Source organism: Fukomys damarensis, unplaced genomic scaffold, assembly GCF_012274545.1.
Source record: "Fukomys damarensis isolate Sample0158 unplaced genomic scaffold, DMR_v1.0_HiC HiC_scaffold_15, whole genome shotgun sequence".
In the NCBI taxonomy this organism is placed as follows: domain Eukaryota; kingdom Metazoa; phylum Chordata; class Mammalia; order Rodentia; family Bathyergidae; genus Fukomys; species Fukomys damarensis.
This window is the reverse complement of record NW_022900927.1, coordinates 3,036,761-3,050,110: the sequence shown is the minus strand read 5'-3', so window position 1 is coordinate 3,050,110 and position 13,350 is coordinate 3,036,761. Positions and strand designations below refer to the sequence as shown.

The 13,350-nt window shown below is 39.3% G+C and overlaps 1 protein-coding gene across 1 annotated transcript in view; it reads left to right on the top strand.

Annotated features, from left to right (window-relative positions):
- The window catches only part of Ipo8 (importin 8), a 73,066-nt gene that overhangs the window by 56,719 nt on the left and 2,997 nt on the right, over positions 1-13,350 (top strand). The window contains exons 20-22 of the mRNA XM_019208146.2: positions 5,968-6,188; positions 9,148-9,353; positions 11,593-11,799. Coding sequence (XP_019063691.1) covers positions 5,968-6,188; positions 9,148-9,353; positions 11,593-11,799 — 634 coding nt within the window. The remainder of the gene's footprint in view (positions 1-5,967; positions 6,189-9,147; positions 9,354-11,592; positions 11,800-13,350) is intronic.

The window sequence follows — 13,350 nt, the reverse complement described above, 5'->3', positions numbered from 1 at the left end:
AAAGCACAAGGGAGATTTAAAAATATTCTGAGATGAATAAAAATGAACATATAACATTCTGTAAAATTTTTTATTTTACATATTTGTAGATTTCTCAAAATTCTTTCTGATTTAATGCATTGTAAGTGGAGAAGATAAAGGAGTAATTTAACTTCTTTTTAAGATGATACTTGTTTTATTGCTTTCCAATATGATCTACCCTAGAGAATATCCCTGTGCACTTGGGAATAATGCGTCTCCTGCTGCATTTGGGTAGTGTGTTCCAAACTTAGGTCCTTTCAATCCCTGGTACCCCCCTCCAAATACACCAAACTGTTAGGTCCAGTTGGTTTATAATACTAAGTCTTGCATGTCCTTATTGATGTTAGTTGTTCTATCCCTTTTTGAAAGTGAGACAGTGAAGTCTGTAGCTGCTGGTATTGAATTGCCCATTTTTCCATTCATTTCTGCTCATTTTGCTTCATATATTTTGGCACTCTGTAGTTAGTTTCAATGGTTATATCTTTCTGATGGATTGCTCTTTTTATCAATCTCCTTTATGACTTGTGTTTTACTGTTTTGTCTGATATTAGTGTCCTCTGATGGTTGTTTGCATGATATATCTCTGTTTTTCCTGTACAGCATATAGTGAGATGTTTTTAATCCTATCTGACATTCTCTACCTTTTGTTTAATTCACAGTTAATGTTATTTCCATTGTACATGGATTTAGTCAGCTGTTTTATGTTTTCTATTATGTATTTTGCTCTCTTTATTCATTCTTGTACTGTTCCTGAACATTGAGTAATTTTTTTGGTCACTATTTAATTCCTTAAATGATTTTTTTCACTGTATTTTAAAATTTTCTTAATGGTTGCTCTATGTTTTTCATTGCTTTTACATCACTTAGTGGCCTAACATGTATTTCTCTCAGAATATACTTCAGGTAAGTATTACCTTAATTTCAATAAGATATATAAATGTTACCTCTGTATAACTCTCTTCTCGCCTCTTTTTGTATTAGACATATTACATTTATATGTTACAACCAGCATCTTTTATAATTATTTGTAAGTTTGTGTTAAAAAAACTGAAAAAGGACAGTGAAATATGTGTTTGTAGTTTTTGATATTAACCTTCTTAGTTGCTACTTCTGCTTCTCTTCATTTTTTCCTGTGCATTCAAGTCACCACGTAGTGTCATTTATTTGTCCCAGTAAAACCTTGCCTACCTCTTTGGTGTTGTTAATGTCAAGTACATTATGTTTCTATAAATTAGAGGCCCATCAATAAAACATTGTTTTATGCAGGTGATTTTTTAAAAAGTTAAGAGAAGTCAGAAATATTGTTATTTTTTATAATTTAATATATTTATTGATGCTCCTTTGTGTGTGTGTGTGTGTGTGTGTGTGTGTGTGTGTGTGTCTTTGAATTACCATCTGGGTCACTTGCTTTGATCCTGCATAACTTCCTTTAGTGTTTCTTATAAGGCAGGTCTGCTGGCAGTAAGTTTTCTTGCTCTTATCTGAGGACATCTTTACTTTGTTCCCTGCCTGTGGCCTCTGCTGTCTCTGATAAGCAGTAGTGACCCACAGCTTTTGATTCTGTTGGGCTTCCCCTGCTTGCTGGGGTGATGTATGTACTTTCAGCATTTTTACTGTGTATTTGCACTTCGCTTGCTCTGTGTATATTCTACTAAGAATCTCAGACCTTCTTGGAAGATTATTTTTGTCACAATGGGGAGTCTTCAGCTATTAGGTCTTTGAACATTTTTTCTGTTCCTTTCTTCCTTCTGGGGCTCCTCTTCACATGTACACTGGTCTGCTTAATTGTGTTCCCCATTTCTTGAGGCTTTGGACATTTTTTTGTGTTCCCTTTTTCTCTGGTGTTTGGATTGAATAATCTTTATCACTCTGACTGTGTTAATTCTCTCTTTTGCCATTTTTTAATCTGCTGTGAGCTCCTCTGGTGAATTTTTTTTTTGGGGGAGGTACCGGGGATTGAACTCGGGTCCTTGTGCTTGCAAGGCAGGCCACTGAACCGCTGAGCTAAATCCCCGGCCCTATGGTGAATTTTTAATTTTGCTTATGGCACTATGTTCAAAAGTTCCTTTTGAAAAAAAAAAAAGTTCCTTTGCATCTTTTTAAAAATAATGTCTGTCCTTATTGATATTTTGAGATTGACAGTTTGAGATAATATAGTCAGAGCTTCCTTTAAGAGTGGTTTCCTTTATTCTTTAAACGTATGTAATGGGTGATGTATAGTTTTCAGAGTTGTCGTTGGGGCTTGTCCTGATTCACTGCTGGCCCATCTCACTGTACTTAGTAGAGGAACTTCCAGCCCCTCTTATTTGTTTCCCAACAAAATCTGTTATTTTTGAGAGCAACTCCTCCTTCACAGGCATTATTGAAGTATAATTGACAAAAATTTGTAACCGTTTATAATTTATAAAGTCATACGGATTGTATCTGGCCTTCATAGTTTAAAGGAGGAGTGGTTTAATTTGGCTCATGCTCTAGAAGTTTCAGTCGTTGCATGGTCAGTGATGTGGTGGAGGGCTGCAGAGGAAAGCAGCTCAGGTCATGGTGTCTAGAAAGCCGAGGGGATGGAGACCGGGGGAGGGGCCTTCAAGGTCACACCCCTGTGACCTGTCTTTAGCAAGGCCCCATCTTCTAACAGCAAACCAGTGATGGCTCCTGGATAATCTATCTGGTCACTTCCAAAAGCCGTGCCTGTGAGCACAAGAGGCTTTTGGGGCACATCTACATGTAAAAACAAGATATCTTCAAAGGCTGCTTTTTTCTTTGTCATTTTCCTGTATTTTAGGTGATGATAGTGGAGGTAAAAAGAAAATTTGAAGTTAACAAAATAAGCAGGTAAAACAGTGTGGCTGAAAAGGGATATAGACATGTTTAGCTCCACGATTGGGTTGTGGAGAGTTCTGAACAGTAGGATTCAGTAAGAAAAGACAAGTTCAGAAAAGTATAGATAAATCCATGCCTAGAGTTTAGAATCTATCTTGTAAACCAAAATTTGGTAAGCTGTGGTCTGTGGGCCAACCTATTTTTGTATGGCTTCGAAACTAAGAATGGTTTGTAGAATTCTGAAGTGTCGTTAAAAGGAAACAAAGCAAAACAGCACTAACAGTAATAACAGAAAACAAGCGTATGCAATAGAAATTATGTGTGGCACATAAATTTAAAAAAAAAATATTAGCTACTTACAGAAAAGTTTCCAGATCCGTGGTATGAACATTCGAACAGAGAACTGCTGACACACCCAGTGTGACCTACCTCCCCTGGCCAGTCCCCCTGCCTACGGGTTCTGCTGCCTTCAATACGGCCATCAAACTCTGAGCCCATCAGTGGATTAATCCAGTGATGAGGTGAGAGCCCTCATGATCCAGTCACCTTCTGGAGGCCCCACCTGTAATAATGAGTATAGATTATATAGACGTGCAGTATATTCACTGTTATCAAGTTGGTCATTCTATGAAGAGGAGTCAGGAAATACATATTTAAAAATATTAATGTATTAAGATGCACAGATAATTCTAATTCAGATTTGGATAACATTGTTTTTCCTTAACCTAATTGATCCTTAATTGTATAAATTACACCAAAAATCTTGGCTCTCATCGTACTTTCTTTACCTCATACATGTAGTCTCAAAATAATTGATATTATTATTCACATATGATTACTGTTAACATTTTAAGATTATTTGGAATGCTTTTCAACCCCAAAGTATGCCTGTACTCTAGGGGTGTTTCAGTCCAAAATACAGTCAAATAATGAAATTTTAAAATCAGAGAGTAAAAAGAATTAAGATATATACAAGTATCAACCACTCATGATGAATGACATCATTATGTACTGTAAATATGTCCTAATAAAATTTATAAAATAAAGCCACTAAAAATCCCTCATCCATTTTCTTTTTTATCCTAATTTTAAATTGCTTTTCAAAAAGTTAATGGATATATAGCACGTGTGTATGGCCCTCGGTCTAATTTATATAATAAAGTACATTCAGGGAAGTCCAGCTCCCATCTCTTGCCATTCTACCCTTCTTTCTTCCGTGGGTTTTCCCCCATTATTAGTTCATTTTATCATTTAAAAAATGGTAGAGACTTCCATTATCTCCTCATCTTCTCAGAGAAACAGCACACTACCCACTTGCCCTGAAAATAAGACCTGGCTAGAAAATAATCACCTTTGACAACTAGAGATCAAAAATGCCCCAGTCGGGCCGGGATTTAGCTCAGTGGTTCCGCTGCCTGCCTCGCAAGTGCAAGGGCCCAAGTTCGATCCCCAGTACCCCCCCCAGAAAAAAAGCCCCAGTCAGCCTCTCCTCCCCTTAGTCACCTTACAGAGTGACCACAAGAGAACAGTGGTGCAGGCAAGGCCAGGATGGGCGGGTTGGGGCTGTCATTTCTGAGCACTAGTTGTCAAGGCTGATTCTTTACCAGCTGCTGAATCTAATTTCGGGGACAACGTGCCATGTACATTTGCCCCCATCTTGCCTTCTTTGAATAGTAGTATATCTTGCAGTTCACACTACAGTCATGCACAGAGATCTGCATTCCTTTTGCAGCTCTGTAGTGCTGTTATTTGTGGATTCATGCAATTTGTCCAGCCAGTCCCCACAGTTGATTGTGTTTTAATATAATGTAGAGGGGTAATCTTAGTTTTACTAGGTTATTAAAACTTCAGGATTCTTTGTATTCTTAGTGACTTTGCATGTAATAATAAATGTTTGTTAAAATGCAACTTTAAAGCATCTCAAAAAGATCCTTTCAAACTCAGTTTACATTCCTTGTGGTTTCATTGTTCCTTAACTAATTACTTGATCATGGTGGGTTTGTTTGTTTGTTTGTTTTGGTACTGGGGATTGAACTCGGTCCTTGTGCTTGAGAGGCAGGCGGTAGAACCACTGAGCTAAATCCCTGTCTCCGTGGTGTTAATTTTTTTTTTTTTTTTTTTTTTTTTTTGGTACTGGGGATCAAAGTCCAGACCTTGGGCTCCTGATGCAGGCAGCGGCACCACTGAGCTAAATCCCTGTCTCCGGGGTGTTTATTTTTTTTTTTTTTTGGTACTGGGGATCAAAGTCCAGACCTTGGGCTCCTGATGCAGGCAGCGGCACCACTGAGCTAAATCCCTGTCTCCGGGGTGTTTATTTTTTTTTTTTTTTGGTACTGGGGATCAAAGTCCAGACCTTGGGCTCCTGATGCAGGCAGCGGCACCACTGAGCTAAATCCCTGTCTCCGGGGTGTTTATTTTTTTTTTTTTTTTTTTTTTTTGGTACTGGGGATCAAAGTCCAGACCTTGGGCTCCTGATGCAGGCAGCGGCACCACTGAGCTAAATCTCCGGCCTGGTGTTAATTTTTAATGTAGTTTGTAGTATACATGTGTTATGCTGTCCAGTCAGAACTGTGAATACTTTATACCTAGTGAGAAGTAAATTGAGAGTTGTAGTTGGAGTCAGATGATTTTATTTTAATATATGGAACTCACCTCTTTTTGGTCTTTTTCATCTTTTATGTATACTAGTAGAATTTTTTTTTTTTTTTTGCAAAAGACATCTGAATGTATCAGAGTTATTCTCTGTTAATTTATTTCCAATATGATATGTCAAAGAAAACTCCTGCTGCCATCACTTTGCCTTAACCAGAGAAATGGCTAGGTCCACATGTGAGCTGTTGCCAGTGGAGTGTGACTCTTACAGGATGATCTTCCACTAAAGCCATTGCGCAGTTAAGGAGGAAGGAGAGCTCCTGGCACTCTTTGGGACTTCTTTTTATTTATTCACCTCTCTGGGTTTTGTGGGAATATAAAACTTGTAAATAACTCCTAAAAATGATGTGAGTAAACATATATTGCCTTCAAGACTCTTATTTACTGCTAAAACTCTCTACCAGCAGGCAGTGCGCGGTGAGTGATTTGATCGTTTTGTGTGCAGCTGACTCTCGTTTTCCTTTTGTCTTCTAGTGTATTCCACTCTTTGTCCAACTTGTTCTGGAGAGATTAACCCGAGGGGTCAAAACAAGTGAGCTCCGTACAATGTGTCTACAGGTTGCGATTGCTGCCTTGTACTACAACCCTGATCTCCTGCTACACACCTTAGAACGAGTTCGGCTGCCTCACAACCCTGGACCTATTACTGTACAGTTTGTAAATCAGTGGATGAATGATACGGATTATTTTATTGGGTATGTGCCTTTTGGACTTCACACTACTTTACTATTTCTGCAAAGTTTACTTTTTAATATGTACACGTGCAGAAATAATTGGGAGCTGTATTTAGTGGACTGTTAACATACTATTTAATTTTTAGAGAATTAAGCCTGTGTTTCAGCAATATAATCTAGTAAAAGAACGCAGGTTGGGATAATTAAGAGTCCTGCCTCCATTTGCTTTTTACTTATATGTATCATACCTAGGCGGTAAGAGTTAAATGTCCATGATTATGAGACTGTAAGTGTTTGTGGCTAAACATGGTGAATGGAGTCAGGATTTTCAGGAAGATCCCAGTTGGGCAAAGATAATTGTGCTGAGTGTCCCAGGGTGTTTATAGTTCTTTGCAGATCTCCAGAAAGCCTGTTCTCAAGTGTGGGGTTGGAGCAGGAGTATTTACAGCAAGTGCTCCACATGTGGGAGAGTTTGGCTTTGTGGGAAGCACTGTCTTTGTTTTCAAATGTAGGAAAGGTGAGGTCCCAAGTAGTGGTTATGTGCCCATCTCTGGTCAAACATTGTAGTGGCCATGTTGTACTGGGATTTGAGCTAGACTGTTGTCTAATTTGTTTGAAAGTACTGGAAATAACCAGTGCTCTTTTTAAATTTTGTAATATATCATTGAAGAAAGTTTGCTGAGAGTAGACATCCAGCAGGAATTAGCATTGCCATGGGGGTGGGAGGTGGCCAAGGGCTGGATTAGGCTGGTCGAGTAGGATTGGGTGAATGTATTTGTGTATTCACAAGATGCTATGTGTGCCCTATACTATACTATGTATTTTTTAGGAGACTGGTTGTCTTAATTACTTTTCTCGTTGCTGAGACGAAATACCTGACACCCAAAGTTAAAGAAGGAAGGATTTACTGTGGCTCACAACTTGTTGAAGTTTCAGTCCATAGTCTGCTGGCTCCAAGACAGGGTGGCATGGCAGAGGGACCTCACAGAGGAGAAACAGACTGTGGCAAGCAGGCAGGAGTCAGCAAAACAGCAAGCGGCATTAGCCGTAACAACCTGTCTCTCCCTTTTATCCCTTCCAGACTACCTGTTTGGGTGGTACTACCCACACCCATGGTGGGCCTTCCCCTCATCCACACCCAGCACTATGCTAAACCAATCAGGGGACTAATTTAGTCCTCACATTCCGTTACTCCCGACATTACACACCCTAGAACAGTGCGGTGAACCTCTCACATGTGTGCTGCAGCCAGCTGTTATCATTGAAAGCTCTGATAGGTTTACCATCACTGCCCTAGATCCAGCTACCTCCAAAAAGCCCCACCTATGGCTACCTGAGGGTTTTGGGGGACATCTAGGTACAAGACATAACATGAGTGTTTATCCTGTATTAATATTAATAAGGTTAAAACCTTGAGGAGAAGAATATACTTCAAGAAGAAATTACACTAAAAGTTATCTCTGACAAAGATGTAGAGATGAGAAATGTGTTCGTGTAGTTATGCAGTTGGTATTTATTATAAATGGCATGTGTGGGGCCCCATGAAGACAGCCTTTGCGAGGAAAAAACGGTTTATTCCAATCCAAGTGTGAATAGAGACTGGAATTGGGAGTAGATTTCAGCAGCTAGCTGGGAAAGTCCGTTTATATAGGTTTTCGGGAAGGGGCTGTGATGATAAAGAATGTTTATGACTGAGGGGTCCAAGGACTGGCAGTGCAGGGGACAGTCACTGGAGTTCTCAGTGCCGAGGGGATTGTGCACTTTGTCCTGAATTTTCTTTATGGCTGTCTGTCCCATTCTTTGAGAATAGCTTGTTGTTTGCTGCGAGCAGCCTGTTGGCTTCCGAAGGTCTCATCCAGGCATACATGACCATATTTCTATGTGTTTTTCAGTATTTGCCAGCAATTTTTCAGAGATAGAAAGGCTGTCTGTCCCTTTTAGCTGTGGCATAGGTGGCCATCCTTGGATAGCGATTTTTTTGGATTCTGTAGAGGCCCACTAGAGAATCCTCTCCCTGCTATGACCAGTTACATCTGGTGTTTACTACAAGTCAGGGAATACCTGAATGAGAAAAACTTCAGGCCAAGTTCAGGTCCTGTCATATTCTACTGCTTGGGCACTGGTGACTTAAATAAGCAAGCAATGTGGGTAATAGAATAACAGAATAACAGTAGCTCATGATATACTCATCAGTTTGTTCCAGTCTCATTTTAAGTAAATCATGGCAAGCGATCGTTTTCTTCGTGCTTGCTCTTTTAAGAGTAGTTTACTAATATAATAGTCTTTTAATATCTTTAGCTTGTAACATTTTCAAGAAGCACTTCATAGAAAAGTGTTTGATGTCCAGTTGGCCAGTTTTCCTTCAGGATTGAATTCTCCGTATGCTGTGCTGTAGCAGAGGATACTCACAGATTTACTCATAGCCATTAGGATCAGCACATTAGACGTGAGGTTTGTGAATGTGCTTTTGGCACCTGGGTTACTACAGAGTACCTGTACCAAGAAACCTTAAAGACAGTCTCATGGCAGTGGAGTCTGGGGAACTTCATTTTTTCCCCATTGTATTGGAATTTTATGTTGTCAAATGCACATGTTTCTACTTCAACAGCATTCATGATGCCAACATTTAGAGAATTTGCCCTAATCACAAATTGATATTATAGCAAGATTTATTATAATAATTTCAGGTTCCCATAGGTCCTTGATGGTGATAATTGGTTCACAAAATTTGATTTCTATAACACTTCCTACAGTACAAAATTGGGACTGTTTCTGTATAATTCTGATGAATCTTAGAGTATGTCTTGGGCATTTCTTTTTTTAGTTTCTGTGGGTATTGTCTTTTACTGCTTTATGTGTGTGGTACTGGGGTTTGAACTTGGACTTGTGCATGCCAGGCAAGTGCTCTACCACTGAGCTACATCCCCAACCCCTTTATTGCATTTTTCATGGGTATGTTTTTTTTCTTCACAATTTGCAGGCATCATGACCGGAAGATGTGTATAATAGGACTGAGTATCCTTCTGGAATTACAAAATCGACCTCCTGCAGTAGAAGCTGTGGTGGGACAAATTGTCCCCTCAATTCTTTTCCTTTTCCTTGGCCTAAAGCAGGTCTGTGCTACTAGACAACTGGTAAACCGGGAAGATCATTCAAAAGCAGAGAAAGCTGATATGGAAGAAAATGGTAAAGTTTTCTGATTACAATGCATGTTGGTATTGATTGTGAATTGAACTTGCATTTTCTTTTCATTTTAGTTGGTTTAGAATCAAGGAGATTTACATTCATTGGTGTACTGCACATTGACAAATACCATGGGCTTGGTTACTTGTAAGTGATTATCTTAAGTGGGATAAATTTAGCTTTGTGTGTCTCTTGACACTTAAAACTGCCATGATTTTTAAGTGGATCCTAATGGGTATTGTTTTAGGTTGGGAAATATATTTGTATCAGGATCAAATAGTCTTGACTACAGGTTAGGATTCTACTGTTTCATTTTTCTTGTTTGTGCTAATATATTTAGCAGCCTTGAATTAAATGAAACACTAAGAACAGAAGTGCCAGGGCAATGGATTGATAGAAATTGTCTGATTAAAAAGAAAGGAAAACAAAAAATACTTATGTGATTGATCTTCAAAAATCGTAAATGCTTTACATATAAATTTAGAACACAGTACATAACTATGATTTGCTTGGTTGAGAGATTGTTAGTTTCAAGACTTTTAGACTATTATTTTATTTAATGATGAGATTATAGAACATCATGCTGGGGACCAGAAAGTAGCACTATCCATCTCTTTGGTAGAGTTTTTTTCTCATCTGTCTTAAAAAAAATTCTTTCTCCCCCCCCATTAAGTTTATTGGTACATTTAAAGCAAACAATACAGTTACATTTGTCATTGGGTCTTGTGCCTTTACGTGGTATGTCTTGGTTCTTATTTTTTCCCCACTCCCTGCCTTCTCTTTACCCCCTTCATCCTTCCCTATTTACAAGGACTTTGTTTCCACCATATTTTTTTTTGCCAAGAAACATCATAACTCTTCTAGAAAAACACATATGTCTATTTTTATGCTATAGTCTGTACTTTAGCAGGGATAGATTTAAAACATTCTTTATTTAATTGTCAGTTTGTTCATCTACACAGATATTAAACTGTCCTTCTCCCACTCCTAACACAAAACACCTTCTAATTTGTTTTATCTGAATTCAAAGTAGGTTTTTTGAAGTAATACTTTTTTTCTAGATGTTTCTTTTTGTTAATGTGGAGGGAGGCTAAGCATATACCAATAATTGTAGAATTGGTTTTTTGCTATGTTATATTCTCTAATTTCTTGTTTTCCTATTTATTACCTTCTAACTAATGGCTTGAAGGAAGAGTTTCTAGTAATATCCCCAGACTGGCTTGTTAAATTTCCCACTGAAGTGTGGAATGATTAACTAGCAGCCATTATTTCTTGCTACCTTTGTAATCGTACCTTTGACATGTTTTATTTTTCTTTCCACACATCTAGTCCAAAACTATTTTTTTCTTGGCTTATCCCTAAAACTACCCATGTTTAATCCAGTAGTCTCAGTATGGCATGTTTTATGGAACCAGTTTTCGATTAATATCGCCTTGGTTAGATTTACTCTAGGATTTCTTCTTAGGTTGATGTTTATTCTGTATTTACTGCTTTCTGATTACAGAATTCCAGCTGCAGTGCACATCTAACTGAACAGATTAGTACTGAAAATAGGTGACATTAATTTGGTTTTTTACTTTTCCAAGACATGTAGCTACCTCTTTATTTTATTTATTTTTGGTACCGGGGATCAAACTTGGGTCCTTGTGCTTGCAAGGCAGGCAGCGGCACCACTGAGCTAAATCCCCGACCCTACCTCTTTGTTTTTCTTTACATTTTTGTATTTGTATTATTTGTGTGACAGAAATGACCTCCTCATTTGAGCATTTCTGAGCAGTTCATCATTGCTTAGTTAATTGTTAAGAGACCTTAATTGTTGATGCGAGGTCATTGTTGCTTAAAACATGCGCACAGACTGCACAAAAAGAAGTGATGGGGACTGTGCAGTTAAAAAGCATTTTTGTATTAATGGGGCAGCCGTAATATAACATTACTAATGGTCAGCTGGGCCGGGGATTTAGCTGCCTTGTAAGCAAAAGGTCCCAAGTTTGATCCCAGTACCAAAAAAAAAAAAGCCAAAACCCAGTCGCTAATGCTCAGCTGGACCACAGGTTTAGGGAAATTGTTTTCAAAGGGGATGAAGGCATTCTCAATTTGGAAAACTACAGTAAAGTTTATTTTTATAGTTCTAGGTAACATTGTGTGTTAAAATGTCCATTTCCAGAAATTTTATAACCTTTCTTTAACGGAACCTTATGTCCTTCTGTGTTTGATTCTTTCCAAATGATGAATGGATTCACAGAGGAGATCTCCAGTGACGAGGAGGAGACGAACGTGGGTGCTCAAGCTGTGCAGTCAAATAGCAGGAGGGGTGAGGAGGAGGAGGACGAGGAGGAGGATGACTGGGACGGAGAAGTGCTGGAGGAAACCGCCCTGGAAGGGTTCAGCACCCCACTCGACCTCGACAGTGGTGTGGATGAATATCAGTTTTTCACGCAGGCTCTGCTGAGTATGTCTTTATGGATCTCGAGATGCTTTTTCCAAACTTTCTTTATTTCTTCTTGCTAGAAGTTGTTGTAGGATATGCCCCCAAATTGGCCTAGACTTTTTTTTTTAAATACGTTTTTATTCCAGAGCTATCTAAACATACACAGAATGAGAAATTAGGCGTATTGAAACACTCGTCAGCTAGTCTTGCGAGCCTCATCTCTGTAAAGTGCACGGCAGGGTGAACTTGTAGGTCGTTCTCACAGGAGAATTTCAGGACACCGACAGACGCCCTTCATCCTTGTGGCACAAAGGGGCAGGCGTTACTGCACAAAAGCAGGAAGTATGCTGCTAAGCATGTTTCATTTAAGACTTGTGGCCACAAACCTGTTAGTAATTCACAGTCCCCATGGAAAGGGACAGGTCCCCTGCCTCAGGTGACTCCTTACTACATAAGCAATCTGCCAATTCTATAGAGCAAAAGACACTGTCATGTAGTTAAAGGGCTCATCAAAGATTGGAAGAAAATATTTGTCACATGTGTCACAGGCTTAAGATGCATAATATCCAGAGGCCTTCTGCAGGTGAATGAGCCCAGTAAACAGATACACGAGTGCGAGATGTGAATAGAAACTTCACAGAATAAAAATAAATAGCAGACCAGGAAATATTTAGAAAATTATTAGTCAGATAAATGATAAACAAATCCCAGTTTGTTTTTTGAACAAGCCAAGCATTTCTGAATATATTATTTTTACTGACAAGGCGTTGCATGTATAACATTGACATCATTCAGTGTTCCTGCAGATACCGTGACCGGAGACAGAACGATTCTGGGCTTTTATTGAAAGTTAGCAGGACTTAGAGGCAGAGAATACAGGGAATGATACCCCGAAGAGTGAGGACAGTGAAAGGCAGGACGTGGAAACGTGAAGGTGTGTTCGGAGACAGTTGTTTCCTAACCCAGCATGTGCCCTGATCTCCTGGGGAGCTTTCAGGTTTTGCTGCAGCCTCAGAATCCACACAGCAATGTATGAATGCCCCTCGTGTTGTGAGGCAGCCTGTTCTGTGCCAGGTACGGGGCCCACTGCATGGTGTCTCTAGGGAGGAAGGAAGGAAAGAGGCCTGCAGCATAGCAGTCTTTGCCCGCCACTCAGTGCAGTGCTGCTGAGTGCTGTTGTGCGGGGAGTTGACAGGGTTGTGGTAGGAGGGGTTATCAGGTAATGATGTGCAAATGAGCCGAGGGGGTCTAAATGTGGGGACCGAGCATTGTGTGATTATTAATTTAAGAATGTTAGAGCATTGGGCCGGGGAGTTAGCTCAGTGGTTCCGCTGCCTTCCTCGCAAGCTCAAGGTCCCCAGTTTGTTTCCTGGTTCCAAAAATAAAAAGATAGGGTATGAAGCATGGAATTTTATGCAAAGAAGAAGACAGATGTGGTCAAAGAGTCAGAGGTATTAAGTGGTGGGTTTTTTTCTCCCAGTACTGGAGATTGAAGCCAGGGCTTTCATACTGGGCTGCACTCCCAGCGTTGTTTTTTTTTTTTTTTTTTTTTTTTTTTTTTTTTTTTTTTTA